Genomic DNA, 23,572 nt, shown 5'->3' on the forward strand with positions numbered 1-23,572 from the left:
CATTAAAAAACAAAGAGACTGACTTGCTCATTTGTCTTACGCTCATTCGTAGGTAGTGTGAAACTGGCCTTAGAACTTAGATCTCCTGATTCTTAGTCCATTGCTGTATGTGCTGTATGTGCTTCCTGGATGCATTTTTTTTTTTTTTTTTTGAGACAGAGTCTCACTTTGTTGCCTTTGGTAGAGTGCTGTGGTATCACAGCTCACAGCAACCTCAAACTCTTGGGCTTAGCGATTTTCTTGCCTCAGCCTCCCAAGTAGCTCCAAGTAGGGACTACAGGCACCTGGCACAATGCCCAGCTGTTTTGTTGTTGTTTTTGTTGTCACTGTTGTTTAGCAGGCCTGGGCTGGGTTCTCATCTGTGTGTGGCTGACGCCCTAACCACTAAGCTACAGGCACTAAGCCTCCATCCCCTTCCTGACTTACATGCTATTGTTGTTTTTTTTTTTGAATGGTGATAACTTTTCATAGTTTTGTAGTGACAACACACCAATTTTCATGTGTACACACATTTAAATATAGTTATAGACCATAAATACCCATATGACAAAATATCTACCTCGGCAGAAAAAAACAAACATCTTTCCAACCAAATAAACAGCCTTAAGTAATACTGAGAAAAACAAATGGGAGGTAATTTTTCATCAAAAGTGACTTTTTACCGTAAAAATTCAAGTAGTTATAAAATCCTTGTCTCATAACTCAAAAATGGAACTTTAATACACACACATTTGTTTCAAATGAAACAAAAATACTTTGATTATAAATAGGTAAAAAATAAATAGTTACTTCTGCTGAAAATTCAATCATGCCACTATTTTCTGTATGTCTATATATGGGATTTTCATTGTGAGTAAGAAATGTCTGTCCCTTTTTTAATCAAAGTATATTCTAATTATGAACACATTATTTCTTTTAAAAGATCGCTTTTCACAGGATACACACTAATTAGTATTTTAATTTTAGGAACATTTGTAGAGTAAGTTAGCATCAGCTGAAAAGTTCTATTTTTTTCATTTTCCCTAGTTATACAAAATCCTCTTTTCTCATTTTATGTTCAGTGTGCAAGAGTTTGACTGGCCCCAAGTAATCCTCCAAATAAAATCCAATTTTTCTGAAGTTGTTTTCCAGTTTTCCACAGTTTCCATTTAACCCCAGGGAACACAATTAATGAAAGTCACCTGAACAGAAGCAATACAATTCAAATCAGAACAAACAAATTAACTTATTTTACATTACTGTGTAGTGACCTATACAATCAACATTCAATATAACATTCAGTGTTCTCAGAATGAAATCTGTCCTTTTAACAAGACAATATATATAAATCAAATAGTATACAGTGCTCGGGAGTTGGCACAGAAAAGTAAAACAAACAAACAAACAAACAAAACAAAGAAAAAACAACACTGAACTGTTTCTTTCAGCCTTAACCCTATTTTCAACTCCTTTTATACCAGGCTGGGCAATGACCTTCAGCAAAAATAACAGAATAATTCTCTAACTAAAAAAAGAAGTGTTATTAGATCCCTACTTTTAAGATTCTTTCATTCTTGTTGTCAAATAAACAAAGTAGTTTTATAATGTCATCCCCCCAAATGACAGATGAAAAACCCAACAGAATTTTGAGGTATTCCATCTTCAGTTTAAGGGCATCCACCAGCAAGTGAATGCTCCCTCCCTCTCATTCCTCTCAATTACAATGCGACCTCTCTTGGAATTTATGACATTGGTACCACTTGCACCCATTGTGGGAAACTTCCCTTTCGAAATGCAAAAGTGTTTTTTTGTTTGTTTGTTTGTTTGTTATGCAGAAGTTTTTGTTGCAGTCAGGTTTGGTTGCAGAAGAGTTTGGTTATCAGATTCAGAAGTTTCTCCCAGAAATTCAGTTTGTCTCCCAGTCTCCTCAGCTGAGCTGCACACTCCTCTTGGAGCTCAGTCCGCGCGGGGCTCGGTTGCGCGTTCTCACGCGCCTTCTTCCCGGCCATCTCGACAAGTGCAGCCGCGAACTCTGCAGCGGATCCCGGGTCTCAGTCTTCCACCTCGGGCGTCTGCAGGATGCGAAGCGCGCGCGGGCAGCCAGGCGGCGGGACGGGAATAAAGGAGAAGCACGAAGCTGCCAAGTGCGCCTAGTTGTGCCAGGAACCTCTGAGGTCCCCCATGCTATTGTTACTGTGTATTTTAATGTGTGTATATGCACATACGCACAATCATAAAGACGCTGTGGCTACATATGTATTACATTGTATTCATTTTCCTACATATTTACCTTTAAAAAAAAAAATTCATGTCTTTCTACATTCCTGATCTTCCATCTGTGACTATTTTCTTTTTGCTTGGAAGTGTCCTTTTAATAGTCCCTGTAGTGAAGGTCTACCAGTAATACATTTTCTCAGCTTTGTTTATGTGGAAACTCTCTTCTCACCTTCCTTCTTGATACATATTTCACTGGGCTCAGCACTCCCAATTGGTAGTTGTTTTCTTTTGGAACTTTTAAAGATATGCTAGGTCTTCGAGCATCTACTGTTTTTGTTTCTTTTTCTCTTTTTTTCATCCTTTAGCTGATACTTAGATTTTGTCTTTGTCTATGTTTTTTAACAATACTATGATATGGCCAAGAATGGGCTTCTTGTTATTTACTTGGGCCTTTTGGAGCTTCCAGAATCTATGGTTTACTGCCTTTTGCTTCTTTGGGGAACTGAAAGTCCACATCTCTTCGGATGCTCTTTCTGACTCATCACCTCCCGGCTCCTTCTGAGATTCCAACCTTCTTACTTTATTCTCGATGTCCCTTACCTTTTCTTTACTTTTCCTTTTTTTTTGTGCTCCATGCATTATTCTGTATGTTTTATTTCATCCTATGTTCTAAGTTTCCAGTTTTTTCTTCTGTTATGTCTAATTTGCCATTGAGTCCATCTAATGAATTCTTCATTTCAGAAATTGTGTTTTTTATTCTAGAATGTACATTTGGATTTTGTTTTTCCCAGTTCTCTGCAAAGATCCAAATTTACATCTTTTATTTCCATGAACACACTAGGCACAGTTATTTTAATGAGATGCCGTTGGTCTCTTCTTGCTCTTGTCTTGTCACTCTGTAGCCTGGTTATTTTCACCATTTTATCGGACATTACATTTGAAAACTGTAGAAATAAGTTGAGCCCTAAAGATTATGTTATTTTCCTACAAAGAAAATTTATGTTTGTTATTGTGTGGTGCCGGGGAGGACACTAACAGTCTAGAATCAACTCAATCCAATTACAGCAACTGAACTAATTTGGAGCTGAGCTGAGTCCCTGCGAAAGCCTATTTATATCCAGATCATCTGTCCTTTCACAATGCAGCCCTTTGGGGTCCCGATCAAAAGCTAGGAACGTTCAGCAGGCCAGTTCCCCCACTTGGGCAACCCTGACTGCACTCTGCCCTCGGCAACCCACTCTCCAGCGCCCAACAAGGGGCTAAGCTTCGCGGCCTCTGTCTTCTCCAGCATCCTGGCCCAGTTACTCTTCATTACCTCCTTGACGTTTTAATGCCTTCAAGAATGTATGTTTTATTTTCAATACAGCTTTTCTATTAACAGTTACCCTCAGTGGGAGAGGTGGTCCAAATTACCAAGTACATCATTACCAGAAATGGATTACCTCATTTTCATACTTGCTTCACTTTCTACATTCCTATCACGAATTTACTCCCAACCTGTGAGAGAAATACAAAGGTATTCCTAATACATTCTAACATGTCAGGTAACGTATCTGTTTTCCTTTCCTTCTTCTTCTTTTTTTTTTTTTTTTTTTTAAACATTCTCTATTCTGCCTTTCGTCTTGGGGAACCATTCCCTCTGGAGTCCTCTGACCTTCCTCTTATCTAGATTAGCTGCTTCCCATGCTCACTGCAGAATTCTTCTCTTGGAAATTGCTTTTGCCATTTTTCTGGAAGCCCCATAGCAGAGTCTAAGTTTCCTAAATGTAGCTCACTGTGAAACTGTGCATGGGCTCTCAATTTGTGGACACTTTGCATGCTTAAAAATGTTTTTATTCTATCTTTATCTTTAATTGATAATTTAGCTGAGCAGGAAATTATAGGTTATATACTGGAAGTATGCACTATGATCTTCTAGCTTCCAGTATTGCTACAGTCTCCTTTCTGGTTATTTGAAAGTGTCTGGTTTTCCCTCTCCTGAATCACTTGTCATCTTCTCCTTACAGTGAGATGCTCAAATTCCCTTTTGATATTGACATGCCATGATGTGTTCTGTTCATTCATTCATTCCCTCATTCACAGTGGAAAACTGATGAATCCTTTCAATCTAAAGACTAACAGCCTTCTGCAAAATTTTATAATACTTCTTTGGTAATTTCCCATTCTTCCTTTTATCATTTGCCAACATTTTGGAACTCCTATTACTCAGATGTTGGATCTCTTAGAGCTCATCTCTCATCTCTCTAATTTTAAAAAAATCTTTTCCTTCTCTCGTACCTAATTCCTTATCTTTTGTTCTACTTCCTGAAAGATGCTTTTTTCATTGAATCCTTCTAGCAAATTCATTTTAGCTATCCTGTTTTTAATTTCTAAAATATATATATATTAATTCTTGGAAAGTTTCTTTTTTTGTTGTTGTTGTTGAGGCAGACTTTTATTCTGTTGTCTAAACTAGAGTACACAGAATGTAGTGGTGTCATCATGCCTTACGGCAATCTCAAACTCCTGAGCTCCAATAAACCTCTTACCTCAGCCTCCTGAGTAGCTGGGACGACAAGCACATGTCACCAAGCCCAGTTATTTTTCTATTTTTTTGTATAGACAGGATTTCTCTCTCTTGCTCAGGCTGGTCACAAACTCCTGGCCTCAAGAAACCCTTTCACCTCCAGCTCCCAGACTGCTAGGATTGTAGGTGTGAGCCACCGTGTCACCAAAAGCCAACCAAAAGTTCCTTTTTTTAGTATCTTATTCTTTTTTCAAGATACAGCAGCTTTGGTTAGTTCTCTATTAAAAATACTAATTCTAGTTTGTTTGTTTTTTTAGATGTTTTATTCTGTTTTCTGCATCGCTTCCTCAGAGTTCTTATCTGTTACAAAAGCATATATAACTTCCATGGTTTTCATCAAATATCTGGCCATCTCCGCTATCTGCTGATTTTCAAGAGTGAGAATTTCAACCACACCTATTTTCAGGCTCAGCTATATCCACGCCTTCACAAGCACCTGATGCTTCCAATTCCTGAATCTTACTAAGCTTCTTCTGTGCAGATAAAGTTAGTTCTTGACCTCACCCTTGTTAGGCACTTGGCTTTTCTCTGGTCTAACTGCTTTATGTCTGACAAATTTTTACTGATATTTCTTATTTGCTGTCATTTATAGTTTCCTGCCCTTTATTTAGCCTTTCACTGATACATAATGAGATAGGAATACAAGCAACAGAGGAAAATGCGTATGTTCAATCTGTCCTTTTAACAAGAAATCTCCTGATAGTTATTTTTCAAACAAGGAATCTTTAAGAGTTTGCCTTCATCAAAAGCATTATCACCCTTAAGCCTTTCCTTTCATAATCACTCTTTTATTGGCATCCAGTTTGTATCATTTGCTTACTCTGATCACTGGAATAGTGTTTTTTCAGGTTTAAGAGGGAACAGAGATAGTAAAAGAAAGAAAACACTCAGCTAGCTACTGCCTTACCCAAGAAGCTATCAGATGAAGTCAACTGGCTTTGGGTACTATTTCAAGATCTGATCAATACAACCCTCATCTTTGGAATATTCAAAAGAAACAAAAACAGGGGAGATAAAAAAATAGAGATAGAGGCTCAGCATCTGTAGTTCAGTAGTTAGGGAGCTGGCTCTATACACAGGGCTGGCGGGTTAGAAGCAGGCCCAGGCCTGCTAAACAACAATGACAACTACAACAAAAACAACACAAAAATAGCTGGGCGTTGCAGTGGGTGCCTATAGTACCAGTTACTTGGGAGGCTGAGGCAAGAGAATCACTTAAACCTAAGAGTTTGAGGTTGCTGTGAGCTGTCATATGACTGCACTCTACCCAGGCCAACAAAGTGAGACTCTGTCTCAAAAAAAAAAAAAGAGAGAGAGAGAGAGATAGAATATTCAGATGCACAATTACTGGGGTCAAAGGATAGCAGAGGAAAACATCTGTAAAATCCTAGGTATATTTTAATAGCTCTGTCATCTACATTTTAGCCTAATATGCCTTACGGGCTGAGGGAGCTTTTCCCTATATCTATATAACAATTATGAACAAGATGTTATCATTTTATCTGGAGGCAAGAACATACAAAGGAGAGTCTACCTTCCTTGGCTTATGGGTGGATTTCCCAATGTGCCTACTAGCCTAGCTGATCCAGACAGGTGATGGGACTAAGTATGCTATAGGACACTGGGTTAACACACACAAGTCAGGTTTGCTGCTTCTCTTCTCCAAAAATCCTTCAGAGTACACGCAAAGATAAATGTGTAACTCCACCAAAGAGTCTCAGATACTTTGAAGGGGGACTACAGATTAAAGAGAAGTCTCAGGACTTTCATCTCAGGATAATCACTTATGTGATCCCACCCAAAATCCCACTTAAATAGAAGAAAATATATAAACAAATACATACATCTATAAAGATTTAAAAATAGGCAAAAGTAGATGAGAAATGTCTGAAATTTTCAGAAGCAGCACAGGCAAGAATCCTAGCTGACTCAGCAGTACAGAGGGAGTACAGAGAAAGTTAAAACCTAAGAATCTGCAGGGAGACTCTTGCCAAGGAAAAACAAACTGATTTGTCCTCCAAAAAGCTCTCCAAAGCTCTCAGGAAGTAAGAATACAAAGAATCATGAAAGCAGAGTGAAGTATGGGACATAAAATGAAGAAACTAGTTGAAAATCTGCAGAATAGTTAGACTGACTGATCTCCACTCCTACTGCTGGCAGCTAAGTGACAATCCCTTCTCCAACCCCACAAAAGAAGGAAGGTGTATGTTCTTTGGAAAACACAAACCAGTAATTTTAAACTCAGCTAAGTTATCCATCAAGTTTAACGGTAAACACTTTCAAACTTGTAAGTCTTAAGAAATTTCTTCCAATACACAAACCAGGATACGCTCCACCAAAGAGCATATCCTGGTTTGTGTATCTCCCAGTAAGACTGTGTATCCCCCCATGTCAGATTTCTTCTTCTTTCAGTAAGAAATCTAACATGGGGGGAGATAATCTAATGCTCAGTGATGATAAAGGGAAATCCCAGGATAAGAGCTGCATATACACACCTCCTACCCCAGCCCAGATTGGGGTAGGAGGAAAAAAAGTCTCGGGAAAAAGAGTAAGGGTTGGGGTTAAGAAACAGAGTAACTAGTATTTTTGATCACAAGGAAAATTATATTGAGAGGATGTTAGCTAGTGTGTGAGGAAAGTTAGTGAGAATATAAAAAATAAGCAAATAAAAAAGAGGTGATTATTAACTCCTGGAATATATTAAAAACTTGTTTAAGAAAGAAATGTAGTATATTACTTAACTTGATGTTGAAGAATATCCTGCATGTAATGAGGTAAGACCCATGAGGAATTAAAATTTGGGCCCTATTTAAAAAGAATGGATTTACATATATCTTTTAATTAAGAATTTTGTATATAAAAGGAGGCTACCCATTCTTCAAATATTCAGTAGCTGGGAGATCCTGTTTTATGACTCTACAAAATTATTAATACCTTTCTCAGGGGAGATAACCCAAAGAGGGGGAAGGGTTAGAGAAAATGTTGTAAAGTCAGACAAGGGCTGCTTATAAAGGCAAGTTTGTCTCAACCATGAAAATTTCATGGTCATGACTATTTCCTGCCCAGCAATATTTTGTGTTCTCTGATGGGACATTCACCCTCATTAACAAAAACCAGCCCTGACTTGACTCCTGAATATTGTACCCCTGTTGTTAGGACCTGATGTTTGTGTCTCCCCAAAATTTCATATGTTGAAGCCCTAACCCCTAATGTGATGTTATTTGGAGATAGGGGCCTTTAGGAGATAATTAGATTTAGATAAGGTCCTTATAAAAGAGGAGAGGTCCAAGCTTGCTCTCTGCCACACAAGGACACAGCAAGAAGCCAGCCATTTGCAAGAGAGGAAGGGGGTCCTAACCAGACACTGAATGCACCTGCATCTTGATTTTAGACTTGCCAGCCTGCAGAACTATGATAAACAAACTGCTGTTGTTTGGGTCACCTAGTCTACGGTGTTTAGGTATGGCAGCCAAAGTGGCTACACACCCTCCTAGGAAGGGGAGGCTGCAAAGCACACTCTTGGTAGCATCATCTGTGCTGTTTTATAGGCTTCTGCATCTGAAAACAGGCAGTTAGCAGAGAAAGCCCATGCACTAGCCCAAGAACAACCATTAGAACTCCAGAGCCCAAAGCATGGAATGAGACCTTGGTAGTCCTTTCTCCAGCTTTTCTGATACCTAGTTCCTAAACAGAGGACCATAACATTTGACTGACCTTTCAGCTATCAGCCACGGGTTGAAAGAGCCTATGGCCTCATGTGATATGATCCGGAGATACTGCTCAAAACGGCTACAGTAGTCACCAATGCTGTGCCGCATAGACGGTGGGACAAACAGGAGAGCTTGGCCTTCTTTCTGTCGAGAATCTTCTACAAGGGAGAGAAGGGGAGCCTCTCTTTTCTCTGATCTCTCCTCTGTTCCCACACTTTCATCCAAGGAACTGAGAACAAATAAAAATGAAAGCATTCAAGATCATCAGCAAGGCTAAGCTGTCAATTTATCCTCATAGTTTGTTTTGTTGTTGTTGCAGTTGGCCAGGGCTGGGTCTGAACTCACCACCCTCGGTACATGGGGCTGGCGCCCTACTCACTGAGTCACAGGCGCCACCCTCATAGTTTGATAACCAAAGATTCACCTTCACTTTTATCACACTGAACAAAACTCAACAGCTTATCACCGTTCACTGTTTCCCTTTTAATGCTAGGCCAACCCTTGACATGATAGGAACACCTGTCCCTTAGACAAAGGAGTTAATAAAGCAAATCTTGCAGTTAGTATCAGTGTAACCCATAAGTACCAGAGTGGTGCTTTCAACAATATAAAACAGCTAAATGTGTTTGAATACTGAAAGTTCCTTAGGATGCAACACAAGCTTACATGTTATTTTACTGATATATCTTAGAGTTTGGCAAGATCTTGCTCAAAATAAGAATTTCTCTCTGTCTTACGGAAATTGAAGGAATTCAGAGTTTAGCAACACCAAAGGCAACCAGGTAGAATGAAACCAGTGGGCGCCACTTACTTGCCATTACAGGGCCTTTCTAACACGATGTTTACAGTTGGTTCCTTTTGAGCTACTGTCTTTGTGATCATGATTGGATGAGGAAGCAAAGGCTTTTCACTTATTGCTGGGATCTGTTGGTCTAGAAAAGGAGAGGCATAAAACGACTGCATATAATGAAAAGTCAGCATCCATATTAGAGCTGTCATAGTGGCCAAACCTGCAAAAAAGTCCTGTCAGTCTCTTAAGCACCATGGGCTTATCTAGCAGTGCCATGGGAAAAATGCCCTTGTTTTAAATGCTAAGGTGAATTTAAAAGTTACAAAGAAATAAACCAATGAGGAATCAGTTTTAAGAAATGGTAAACTCTTTGCAAAGCCTCTGCTTGCTCTGAGAAGACTTTTTGAAGAGGTCTATGCAGGCTTTGAGGGTTCCATTAGGACCCTGCCAGCCACTCAAGGACTCTTAAGCAGTTGGGCTTACTTTTTGACCTTTAAATGCTTTGATTACTGAAGAAAAAAAACCCACTCACACCTGAACACTTAATTAGAGGATTTAATTTGTCTTTGGGCACTGCTAAAAAAATGTGCATGATGATAGTCAAAACATTAACTTATTAACTATACTGAACATGCTTGACAGCTCTTCTGAGTTTTACATTATTGATACTTTTAAATATATTTCAAGTATAGGAAGAAAATTGTCCTTAAGTAGGAAGCATCTCTATGTCAAACAATTTTCTCTAACTCACATTTATCTGCTTATGATTTCTTACTGTCAGAAACACTGCAGAAGTCAGTTTTGCAAAACTATTCAATTTCATTGTTCGTACAGAGGATAAGAGATAGAGACACTACACATTCCAAAGATCACTTTAAATCTGGTTTTTTGATTCAATTAAACAAACAAGCAGAACAAGTGGAAACAGAATTCTTACTATGATTTTATGACTCTGGAAGTGTCCAAAAATTCATTTCAGTTCTTAGTGTTCTGAAGAGCTCCTTTTAAGTGCATACCTAGACTATCTGCAGAGTCACAGATAGTGACTAATCATTTAAATCATCCTTGATAAAAGAGAACATTAAGTCTTCTATAGGACTATCTTGTACATGATGTTACCTAACTCTGTGGCCAAGGGGCCAGATTGCCCTTCAATGTCTGTCCTTCCTCAGCTTCCACACAAAAGAGTGGGCTAGAATGCCCACTGATGGACTAAGCCATAATGAGAAGGGCCCCTGGCTGCGGGAGACCTCTGCCAGATGCAGTGAGGGCATACTGACTATGACAGACTCTCCGGCTTCAAAGAATCTGTGGCTGACTTGGAGGAAGAAGATACCTTCACAAATCATTCTAACACATGGGAGAACATGCCAGAAAGTGCTATGAGAATTCATGTGCAAAGGAGAGAAGAAGGGAACAAAGTTCCAGTATGGGGACACTGGGGAGCACTGCACAGGCAGAGTAGGATCATATGAGGAAGGCCTTGGAGAACAACTCAGCTGTTACATGAGGATGAAAATGGAGGCCAAGAAGGGTTGGAAGGAAGAGAGAACAATATGAGCAAAAATCGGAGTGCCTGAAAACACAAAACACATAAAGGAACAAATTGGAGTTTTGTTTAGACTGCTCATCTTCCTGTCAAAATTTGACAAGGAGAATACTTTTTCTAGCACAAAACTCCAAACTTGCATTTTAAAGTAATTACATGTGACATACGCTGATGTTATAAACACTCTATACCCCCAATTTCCTTTACATCTTAGTAAGCACAGCATTTACAGTGCTTAAATTCCTTTAGAGGTAACTTCTCCTCCTGTCATTAAGGCATAACCAGTAAGCATGGGTCAAAGAGAATTGAAGCAACACTCCTAACCAAAAATGAGTAAGTAGTCAAAATGCACATGTATAAATTCCGAAGAGAAAAGCAAAATCTTACCTACAAGTGATGCTAGAAGAAATGCATATCCACTAGGAAAACCAAAATGAACCTCAATCTCTACTCAAGTCATACACAACTTTTATTCAAGATGGATCACAAGTCTAAAAATAAAAACTAAAACTATCAACTTTTGAATCTTTTTTCAACTCTAGGGTAAGTAAAGATTTATTAGGTCATAGAAAGCAAAAAACATACTAAATAAAACTGATGTGATTTTATGAAAATTAAAAATGTCTGTTCATAACATAACACCTTTGAGAAAATAAACAGGTGAGTCACAGATGGGGAAAAATATTAGCAAAACATCTATGAATGGGTTACTGGCTGCCAGGGGTAGGGAAACGGAGAGCAGGGAATGACTGCTAATGTATATAGGATCTCTTTTTAGGGATGAATTTTCTGGAATTAGACAGTAGTGATGGCATACAACTTTGGGAATATGCTAAAAACTACTGAATCATATACTTTTAAAGGGCGAATTACAGGGAAGACATAAAGTTCATGTGCAATTTACCATGTTAAACGATTCTAAATTGCACACAAATTTTATATCCACCTGTATATCTCTTTAAAGTTATTAAAAAAACAGGAACTTATATCTGACAAAGAACTTATACCCAGAATATATAAAGAATTCCTACAACTTAAAAATAAAAAGACAACCTAATAAAAAAAAATGAACAAAAGATTTTGGATACTTCACAAATGAAACTATACAAATAGCTAATAATCACTTGAAAAGGCTTGAAATATTATTCAACAAGAAAATTAAACTAAAACCACGAGATACCATAACCCCCTCACCAGAATGGTCACAATTATATAAAAGACTGACAACATCCATGCCTGCAAGGATGCCAAGCAGCAGCTCAATACAGATGGGAGCGCTGATGCCAGTGTAAAATGGAAAAGCCACTTCAGTAAGGGTTTGGCAATTATTAGAAAGTCAAACACACACCTATCTTATGACCTGGTTAAGTCTACTCTTAGATATTTACCCAAGAGAAATAAAAGCTTATGTCCATGCAAAAACTATACATGAATATATTCATTGCAGATTTATTCCTAATAGCCCAAAACTGAGAAGCAGGAAGAAACAAGGAACAGATTCCCCACCCCCACCCCCCAGAGCCTCCATAATGAACTAACCCAGCCAACACCAGTCCTTTGAGACTAACTTTAGACTTCTGACCTCAAGAACTGTTTAAGGAAATAAATTTGTGCTTTAAGCCACTAACTGTGTGGCTTAAACTTATTATAAACTTAAATTTGTTAACAGCAGCAACAGAAAATAAGCCACATAGACAAATCTATAAAACACTAGGCTGAATAAAAGAAGTCCAGGCAAAAGAGTATACACTGTATGACTGGCATTTATACAAAGTTCTAGAACAGTCCAAACTAACTAAAAAGGCATAAGGGTTGGCTGGTGGTGGGGAACTGACTGGGAAGGGGTGTGAGGAACTTTCTGAGGTGACAGTTCTATATTTTGATGGAGGTTTAAACAAGCAGGTATCCATCTGTCACAACCCACCAAATGACACAGTATCTGTACATTTTATTATATGTAAATTTTACCTCAAAAGGAAAAAAAACTATAAACAAATATTAAGCTCTATTAATGACATGCATGTGAATGTTTAGCAGTGAACTACACTGACATCTACAACTTACTTTGAAATGAAAAGGTAGGAGGAGTTTGACGGATGGATACAGGGATAAACAGATACCGATCAAGCAAATAGAGGAAAATGTTAATTGTATAAGCCAAAAGGTAAGTATGTGAATATTTACTGCGCAATTTTTTCAACTTTTCTGTACATTTTAGGTTTTTCAGAATAAGATGCTGGAGAAAAATACGTGTGAAACATTTACCTTTTTTTCCTTCTTGTATCCAAATACGAGGATCAGCATATACGATTTTATTATATCTTTGACGAACTGTCTCCTGGTATTTCTTTAAAAAATAAAGTTTAATTTATGAGAAAAAAATGAGTTTCATAACAAACCAGAACTTTTAAAGATAAAAAGTTCACCAGACAGAACTGATACAGACACATTGCCAGAAACAGGCATCTATCAGGCCAGGAAGTAATTGGTTCATGAGGTGAAGTCTAAAATAAAATGAAGCAATTAACATAGCTGCAATCTAGACCAGCGCTATCCACTAGAAGTTGCTGCAGTGATGAAATGTTCTATATGTGCACTGTCCAGTCCAGTAGCCACAAACTACACATCACCTGGAGTGTGTTTTAATTTAATTAACAGACATTTTAATGGGCACATATGACTGATGGCTACTGCTTTGGATATCTCAGATCTATACAGCTATCCCTAAGAAGGAGAAATTGGTTACAAGAATGGAATAAACTACATTATCTTTAAATTTTCAAAACCCAGCTAGGCGTGGTGACTCACGCCTATAATCCCAGCACTCTAGAAGGCCGAGATGGGCGGATCACCTGAGTTCACCAGTTGGAGACAAGCCTAAGCTAGAGTGAGACCCCATCTCTAAAAGTAGCCAGGCATTGTGGTGGGTGCCTGTAATCCCAGCTACTCAGGAGGCTGAGGCAAGAGTCCAAGAGTCTGAGATTGCTGTGAGTTATGATGCTACTATACTCTACTGGGGTGACAGGGGACAAAGTGATACTCTGTCTCAAAACAAAAAAAATTCTGCAAAGCAGAAATCAGATTTTATTATGGTGTAATTTTTTTTTTCTTTTAGAGACAGAGTCTCACTTTGTCACTCTCAGTAGAGTGCTGCGACATCACAGCTCACAGCAACGTCCAGCTCTTGGGCATGATCACTTACTGGATTACATATCAGATAGTTTGCTGAATACTCTAGGCCTTGTTTTATCCTTAAACACGCCCTACTTATCAGAGAAGGTGACATATCAAAGTCATACACCTTGCTGGCAGCAGAGCTGAGACTGAAAACCAGGCCCATGTGACTCTGACGCATGGCACTCGGCTGAGGCCAGCCCCCACTGGCAAACCAGACCAGGAGCCCCAGACCTTACTTCCATTTCCTCCATTCGGAGCATCATGATCTCCAGAGTTGGACTGTCCTTGCTGTCCTCCAAGGTGGCTAAGGTTTTAGATCCCAAGATCTTAGCATGAGTCATAGCCCAGAGCTCCTGAGCAGTATCCTCCAAAAAATCATCCAGCTGATGAATATTATTGGGCATAGAATCAATAGCTGTAGCCTACAAAACAGGGGGGTTGGGGGGGTGACACAGGAAAATTTTAAGATTATTGCTTGATCATAATAAAACAACAGCATACTGATCCAACTGGCAGACTTTCTATGGTAAAACAAACCTCTTCCAAGGCAGTAAATATCAAAAGCAAGACTATCAGTACAATTTTTATAACAGTCATTTAAATAGCAGCATTAACCAAATAATACCATTATTGTCTGTGTAAATTATCACTGTTGTCTGTTTTGCAAGTTGATAGAACTACCTTCCTTTTGCTATATTTAGGAGAATGTCCAATATTTCACATATCACACATTCCAGAGTCTAGTGCCTTTGTAAAAATGACCATTTGTGGCTAGGTGCAATGGCTCACACCTGTAATCCTAGAACTCTGGGGAGGCTAAGGCAGTTGAATTGCTTGATAGGAATTCAAAATCAGCCTGAAAAAGAGTGAGACCACATCTCTGCTAAAAATAGAATAACTAGCCAGGCATTGTGGTGGGCACCTGTAGTGTCAACTACTTGGGAGGCTAAGGCAAGAAGGATCGCTTAAGACAAAGGGTTTCAGGTTGCTATGACCTGACATCTCAGCACTCTAGCCTGGCCAACAGAGTGAGACACTTATCTCAAAAAAAAAAAAAAAAGCCTATTTGTGACAAGATCAGGATTCTTTGTCTTTGAGACTCTATACCTATAACATGGGACAGCCTGGCCACCTTTCTTGACTTTGAGTCCTTTATATTCACAAAGCACTTTACAGTTCACAAAACATTGTATTTTTCTTAATTCTAATAGATGCCTATAATCAGCTCTGAAAGAGGCTTTTGGAAAGATTATCTGCTGAGGAAATTATTGTATTAGGCGATAGAATGAGATATTTCCGTAATTAAATCCTGGTTCTGCCCACTCAAGCCTACAACTTTGGGCAAGTTTATTCAACCTCTCTGGGCCTCAATCCTCTCATCTGTACTATGGAAGTAATAACCTTACAGTTCAGAGTTGTAAGGATTTCATGATAGCTTGTATGGTGGGATACTTAGCACACTACTTGGTGTGAAGTAAGATACTCAATTTACAGCTACAGCAATTTAAGAAGTATTTTCATAGATCACAGAAGACAATATATTAATGGTCAATAAAGATACCAAAAAAATGTCCAAACCTAATTAAAGTTAAATAAATAAAAAATAAGTTGACTATGATTTAATGAAAAAATAAATAAATAAATAACCAAAAAATAGCCGGGCGTTGTAGCAGGCACCTGTAGTCCCAGCTACATGAGAGGCTGAGGCAAGAGAATCACTTAAGCCCAAGAGGTCGAGGTTGCTATGAGCTGTGACACCATAGCACTCTACTGAGGGCGACATAGTGAGACTCTGTCTCAAAAAAACAAATTAAGTTGAATAACCAATAAAGTTGCAAAAAATATACAGACAACCAATAATACAGGTCTAGTTAATTAAGATATGTGTATGTGTTTCCATGTGTATATATGTATACTTCCTATCTATAAAGAATGAAATACCAAAAATTACCATGTGCCATTAAAAGGAGAAAGGAGGTCTCGATGTGCTGGTATGGAAAGAGCACCATAAAGGAAGAAGCAGGATACAGAACAGTAAGGGGTACCTGTTTGTGGTGAGCTGTAACTTTCTATATTATACTTTCTCTGAATTATCTGAATTTTTTGCCATAAGTATATATAACTTTTAACTTTTTATAAAACCTCATCCATTTAGGAAAATATATTTCTTATGCGGACTTAATGACAAAGGTAGCAGTAACAGACACATCTGTTGTAACAGGACCCTTATAAGAGTGTTTTCCTGATGGCAAAGATCATCTTGTCTGTAAGCAAATCTGCTGAGAGCTATATTTTACTTGCAAATGTCTTCTCCACTTTAAAGTTGAGAATTCTGAAAATCTGTGTTCAAGATCCCACAGCTCTTTCATAAGTTAACATAAAAACATTTCCTACTTCATCATGCCAACTTCTATGAGTTGTCTGTTTGTTTTTATTCATTTCTTTTTAAACACTGACTCTTGATGGTGCTGCCTGGAAAACTCTTTGCAATATATTGGTATTTAACAACAGCCCCAAATTCCAAATACTAGTTACTTTTTTCTTTGAATAAATTGAAACCATTTAATGCCGATAAAATAATTCTTATATATAAAGCTGATCATTCCTAGCTATATTCAACTATGTCTAGTTCACTGTCAACATTTATATTCACTTCATTTTCTTTTATATTAAAATGCAGTATGGAATTGTTTCCCCAGGTTAGATGTTAGCTTTGTTATTTTGTGAGGAAAAAAAATATTGTTTAGTTACTATGCTGCACAAAACCCCAAGCCATGGCATACCTGAAAATTTATAAAGGCTAAATGTAGGCTTTTAGCTTCCAGTCTTATCCTCACCTCACAGGAGAATTTGTTACAAAATATTGGGTATGATAAAATTATGTTCACAGAGATTATGAAAATCTACAGCTAAAATATTGCTTAATAACTAGAATAGGGGTTGAGCACCTGTAGCCCTATGGTTAGAGCACCAGCCCCATGCACCAGGGGTGGTGGGTTTGAACCTGGCCAGGGCCTGCTAAACAAACAAACAAAAAAACTAGAATAGGGATATAGTCTCAAAACCTATTTTCTTCCTATTCCTAATGTCATTGGACTAGTGGAACTTCATTCCAACTTCCTTCTAACTTTGAAATCTCTTTACTTGCTCTGCCCTTTACATGCTCTGGGCAACAAACGCAATAAAGGTCTTTGCAATCTCCACAAAGATTAAGTAAATGTAACTTGTACCTTCCACTCTTCAGCCTAAGCCTAAGCAAGGTAGGAACATTCCCACAAATACTAAAAACAAGTCTTCCCTAGGAAGAGTCCAGGGTAGACACAACAAAATGGTTTTATTTTTCTCAAATGTTCTCATTTTTTTCCCTGGGCTGTCTTTTCTTTCTGTTAGGCCAGATACTGGTCACATATCAGGCACTCAAAATATGCTTGCCTAACAATAAATATTAGGGCCTAAGTATAAAGGAAATTAGGCCAATAATGAGTGAAACTAGGATGAATGAAAGAAAATGAGGGCAGCTATTCTTCTGCCACAGGCCATCAACATTCAGGGCCACTGAGGGTACCCACACTCTCTCATCAAGAGAAGAGATAAAGAGCTACTGATGAATACGGTGGCTCTAGAGATTTCTGTGCATTGTTTGCAAGGCTGATCTAAGTCATAATGCTAAAATACACATGGTAAGAATCAACATGCCAAATGTGAAAAATAATTTTCGCCTTTCTTGAGTAGGATAATCTAGTGTTTTCAAAGTAATCTGCATGCCATTTTCATTACAAATGAAGACATTATCATGCACAAATGCCAGAATATCAACACACACCACACAGACCTCCCGTTCAGGCTGGGCTGGCGCTGTGTTCACTGATGAACCATCCTTCAAATGATTATTTGCTTCTGCAGAGGAACTGACTCTCTATTAAAACAGAGAAATATATTCATGGATTATAAAAATTTGCAGCTCACATTAGTACAAATGAATTGTGTTACCAGAATAACTTTTGTGTGGACCTATTTATCAGCTTTAGCCACATCAGGCTTTTTGCAGCAATTCAAAGCCCTTTGTTTTCATGAAAATAAATGCCACGTGTTGATTTTGGTTTTCCGCTCTTTCCCCCCCCCAACTTTGTAAACAATGTCAGAATAGCTGTGTGCTTTTTATACAAGTCATTCAACTTCTCTGTTCTATAATTTCCTCAGTGATACAGTGAGGAAATTAGACAATTCCATCTCTAAGATCCTTCCTTAGCCCTGTACTCCTGAGATTTCCATGGACTAATAATAATTTATCAATTCTCAATCTAGATACACATAACTTCAACGGTTTGTTCAGGGACCCAGAATGGCACTCATTCCATTTTACTTTGTAATATTCTTCTGTGGTCTCATCTATTCATTCGTACAAACAAGACTGTGTCTATTTACAGGGAGCTCTCCAGGGTCTGGCTACAAAATTTAGCTTACTTCCTATAGAAGGATGGCACAACCTATTGGTGAGACATATGTAATTTCATCTTTAAGAAAATATTCGTGCATAGATGCTGTCCTAACATCTCTCTCCTTCGGAAAAATAGAGCCAATCATTCCAAACCACTGAGGTGAAAGAGCACAACATTAAAATGGAAGCAATTAACTGAACACTAACATCACGAACAGATGTATTTGATTAGGAATGAAGACTGCAATCTATACTTGCTCCCCAAACCACAACTTCACCTTTTTCAAAAGTGGGACTCTTCTCTTTTCCCCTTATCTCTATCCCTTCCCCACAATGCAGGACAGATCAATAATGTGTGGTGGTGTGGGGGTGTCCTCCAGCTGTCAACAGTGTAGTAATTCTTTTTACTCTAAAACTCCCCAAAGGTGAGAAAATGAGATGAACCAAATTACCTGGGCCGTGACTAAGAGAGGCTTCAAACGATCCAGAACTGCTTCCTCAACCTTGTCTGCTAACTGGGTGGCAGAAATACTATTTAGAAATGAAACAGAAAATTAAAATCCAAAGCATCTTGATATCATATTTTGCATATTTATTTGTCATTCCAAATGAAGGGAAATCAAATGATTATAAAAACTAAAGAGCTGCTCTAAACGTTAATAGCCACATAAATCTCCTGGGGATCTTAATAAAACAGAGATTCTGATCCAGTTGGTCTGAGTAAAGCCGAAACTCTCCTGATGCCGCACCACTGGTCGTGCACCTTGCCTTATGTACGGGGTTTTAGTAAAGATCTGAAGAAGCCTGTTAGGCACTGAGTACACTTTGAAAAGATAGTGGTTGCCTTTAAACAGCTAAAGAAGACTGAATAAAAGAAACTAATGTTGTGCCCTCCCCAAACCCTACTAAAACAGTGGCAGAGTTAATATCAACCCACAAAGACAGGAGAAATAAAAAATGGTGCTGGAAAACAAAGGACAAAAGTGATACCTACTTTAGCTAACCTGAGAAAGCTCACTTCTAGGCCAGTGATGGGAAAAACTGAGAACCCGCACAATTCGCCCTTCTGACTTAACCAATGACTGGTAGTAGCAGCTACATCTAGGCCTGGACTATGCTGGGAGGGGGTAGCTTTAAAAATTAAAAACAAAAGTCAAGTGGTATATGAGAAGTTACACTCTTAGGTTTCTTTCCCTAGTTCACACAATTAGGGAACTGCCTAACTCCAACTCTAAGAGAAGTCTGGTTGCTTATTCTCTGGAGGGTCTCTTGACCAAGGACAGTCAATCACAGTTGAGGCTGTAGGTTCCACACTGAAAAGAGGGGTATCCTGTGGCATGCAGAATGCTGAGTGGTTGGACTTCCCCACTCAGCTCCTAGGACCCTGACATCCAGAACTTTACTCTCTGGTCAGTCTGACCTGACCCAAAGGAAAGAGCTAATCCATGTGAAGGTCCTTAACAAACAGTTGGTGTAGATGACCCTAAAGTGCAAGTTTGTTAATCCTTTCATTTGATGGTCCCAGAATAGCCAGATATTCAGGACATCTCATACACAGAATGGATTCAAAATGGATCATAGACATAAAAATAAAAGCTAACGCTATAAAGCATTTTAAAGAAAACATAGGACAATAGCCTTGAGACTTCAACACAGGCAATGATTTCTTAAGAGAGTTCACCAAAAAAGACCAACCATAAAGGAAAAATTGATAAACTTGTTTTAATCAGAATTTAAAACTTCTAGTCATCAAGAGACACCATTTAAGAAGATGCACAGGCAATGACCAGGCACATTACAAGGCTCATGCCTATAATCCCAGTACTTAGGGAAACTGAGATGGGAGGACTGCTAGAAGCCAGGAGTTTGAGACCAGCCTGGAAAAACAGTGAGAACTCATCACTATAAAAAATAAAAATAAGACAAGTCACAGTAATGGGAGAAAATATTTGCTATACATATATCTGGCAAGGGGCTCATATCTAGCAAATACAAAAAAAATCAAATCAATAATTTGAAAAAAATAATAAAAATTGAGCAAAAGACACTTCACAATAAGCACTAGAAAAGGTGTCCCTTACTGTTGGTCTTCAAGAAAATGCAAATTAAAACCACAGGAGATACTACCACATTCTCATCAGAATGACTAAAATTAAAAAGACTGACAGCACCAAATATTGGAACAATATGTGGAACTAGAGAGGAATGCATTGCTGGTGTGAGTATAAAATTTATAACTACTCTGGAAAATGTATTGGCCAGTTTAATAAAGTTAAATGGCTGTGTAACCTATGACCCAGAAATTCTACTCCTAAGTATTTATCCGAGATGAAACAAAAGCTTCTTTTTACAAATAGCCTTGTGTAAGGATGTTTATAGCAGTTTTATTCATACTAAATAAAAATGAGAAACCACTCAAATGTTAATTCATAGGAGAATGAATAAACAGAATGTGTTGTTGTCATACAGTGAAATACTACTCTGCAATAACACAGATAAACTTACTGATACATGTGTGACATGGATGAATCTCAAAGACTTTGTTGAGCAAAAGAAACCAGAAACAAAGGAGTAGACCTTGATGATTCTTTTAATATGAAGCCCAAGAAGAGCCACAGCCACTTACAGTGAAAGAAACCAGAAAGGAGCTGCCTCTGTGAAGGACAGGGGTGGTATGGGGTAGGGAATGACCAGAAAGCATATGTGGGAGCTCTCTGAGTAGATGGACATATTCTTTACTTGATGATGACTTTAGTTATCCAGGTATATACATTTGTCAGTGAAATGTACCTTTAAATTCCTTGCATTTTACCTCATGTAAATTATACCATAATAAAAAGGTAGCAGGAAAAACTGCTAAAACTAAAATGCTAATTCCAACCCACATGCTCAGAGTCTTTAATCAGTAATCAGTCCCCTACATCTAAACATCAGAAGATAGCTAAGGAGTATTAGATAACTGAGGAAGAAAAAGAAACAGATTATACCAGGCAAAGGGAGAAAAAAACTATTGTTAAAATACTCACACAAGAAGAGAATTGCATTGTATCCATGAAAGAAGAATAGAAGACTATTAAGAGAAATCTGGAGAATATAATAGAGCTCTTAAAATTTAAAAATGCTATGGAAGAAATGACAAACTCAACAAGCAGATTTTATAATATATTTGAAAAAATCTCCTGCTGGGGCAGGGTGAGAGTAGGGAAAGGACAGAGAGAAGAGAAGAAAAGAGAGAAAGAAAGAAAATAGGAAAAAAAAGTAAGAAAATCAGAGGACTGGGTGGTGCCTGTGGCTCAGTGAGGAGGGTGTCAGCCCCACGTACCGAGGGTGGTGAGTTCAAACCCAGCCCTGGCAAAACTGCAACAACAACAACAACAAAAATAAATTTAAAAAAATAATAATTAAAAAATAAAGTTTTTAAAAAAAAAAGAAAATCAGAGGACCAATTTGAGAAGTCTAACACCAAGGAACAAGAGTTTCAGAGAGGATAAGAGAGAACAAAAGGGAAGAAAAACCAGTGCAAAATAAAGCAAAAGAAATTCTCAGAACTGAAGGACATAAACTGTCACACTGAAAAATTCCACTGATGAAGGAAAATACACCCATACCAACTCCTATCACTATGAAATTTCAGAATGCTGGAAAGAAAGAAGCCTATGAGCTTCTAGAGAAGGCTAAAAAGTAGGCTGCAGATTTCTTATTGGAAATAAGACAATGAAACGATGCTTTAAAACTGATCAGACTTCTGTTTCTGCTTCTGGAATATATGTTCCTTTCCCTATTCTTCCTGTTAAATGTATCTAAGAACTCTGGACATTAAATATAAACAAACATAAGTGGACTTAGAAAAATGTAGAGAAGGCAGACCAGCTAAGGTCGCTGGGGTCCAAAGAGTGACACAGTGCTGAGTTCCCCAAGTTTTCTTCTTGCCTCATATATTTCAAACTAGGTATTAGAGGAGCCAGAAACTCTGAGAGGTGCAAAGCCAAAAAAAAAAATAAAAATAAAACAAAATAAAAAAACAAAACCTTAATAAAAGCCTGCTCTCTCTAGCCAAAGGACAAAGGAAGGGGAAACCTAGGAAGATGGAAAACCTTCAGAAAATTACTGCCCTGCTACAGCCACATACCACAGAAAAACCTAGGGCCACATCCCAGCCAAGAGCTGAGAGCAAATAAGCACATGAAAAGTCCAACAGCATCAGCTATTAGGGGAATACAAACTAAAATCACAGTGAGATACCACTACGTATGTACCAGAACATCTAAAACAGTGGTTCTTAACCTTCCTAATGCCGTAATGTATTTTCATTGTTACAAAGGGGTCGCGACCCACAGGTTGAGAACTGCTGATCTAAAAGAAAACACAGTGACACTAACAAATGCTGGCAAAAATGCAGAACAGGTGAATCCCTCAAGCAGCGCTGCTGGGGACAGAGAGCCACTCTGGAAAACAGCAGGGTAGCTGGATAAAGGAAGCAAAACATAATCACTGTCATACAACCCAGCAATTTACCCCAGAAAAAAAAGAAAACTTATGTTCACACAAACACTTACACACAAATATTTACAGAAGCTTTATTCTTAACAGCCCCAAACTAAAACCCAGATGTTCTTTAACAGGCCAATGGTTAAACAAACTATTGTCTATCTAACCATGGAATACTACTCACCAACAAAAAGGAAAGAACTACAGATAGGTGCAATGACCCGCTGAACCTCCAGAGAATTATTACTATATAAGGAAAAAAAATCCCCAAAGATTATATACTATATACCATATATATATAACTTATAACTATATATATATATATATCTTATATAACACTCCTTAAATACCAAAACTGCAGATAGGAAGAACAGATGAGTGGTTGCCAGGGGTTACTGAGTCAAGCAGCAGAGGGGCAGGAGAGAAGCAGGTGTAGCTACCTACTTCTCCTAACACCCTTCCCCATGAAAGGGCATTAGGAAGGATCCCTGTGGTGCTGGAAATGTTCTGTATCTGGACTGTATCAATGTCAATGTCCTAGTTACAATATGATACTATGGTTTCCCAAAATGTTACCACTGGGGAAAACTAAGTAAAGGCTACCCAAGATTTCTCTGTATTATAATAACTTTATGTGACTCTACAATTATTCATGAAA

General features: G+C 38.1%; 1 protein-coding gene and 1 pseudogene across 4 annotated transcripts in view; both read right to left on the minus strand.

Moving 5' to 3' along the window:
* The window catches only part of KIAA0753 (KIAA0753 ortholog), a 65,413-nt gene that overhangs the window by 2,396 nt on the left and 39,445 nt on the right, over positions 1-23,572 (minus strand). For 3 of the 4 annotated variants that reach the window (XM_023518730.1, XM_023518729.1, XM_023518731.1), the window contains 6 exons: positions 18,879-18,957; positions 17,812-17,904; positions 14,225-14,410; positions 13,077-13,158; positions 9,284-9,404; positions 8,477-8,701 (listed from right to left, as the gene is read on the minus strand). In XM_023518730.1, the coding sequence (XP_023374498.1) occupies positions 8,477-8,701; positions 9,284-9,404; positions 13,077-13,158; positions 14,225-14,410; positions 17,812-17,904; positions 18,879-18,957 (786 nt within the window). The remainder of the gene's footprint in view (positions 1-8,476; positions 8,702-9,283; positions 9,405-13,076; positions 13,159-14,224; positions 14,411-17,811; positions 17,905-18,878; positions 18,958-23,572) is intronic. The other variant, XM_003799031.3, reaches the window with a different exon arrangement.
* LOC105887920 lies at positions 1,830-1,988 on the minus strand (annotated as a pseudogene).

Source organism: Otolemur garnettii, unplaced genomic scaffold, assembly GCF_000181295.1.
Source record: "Otolemur garnettii isolate 467f Iridium unplaced genomic scaffold, OtoGar3 scaffold00145, whole genome shotgun sequence".
In the NCBI taxonomy this organism is placed as follows: Eukaryota; Metazoa; Chordata; class Mammalia; order Primates; family Galagidae; genus Otolemur; species Otolemur garnettii.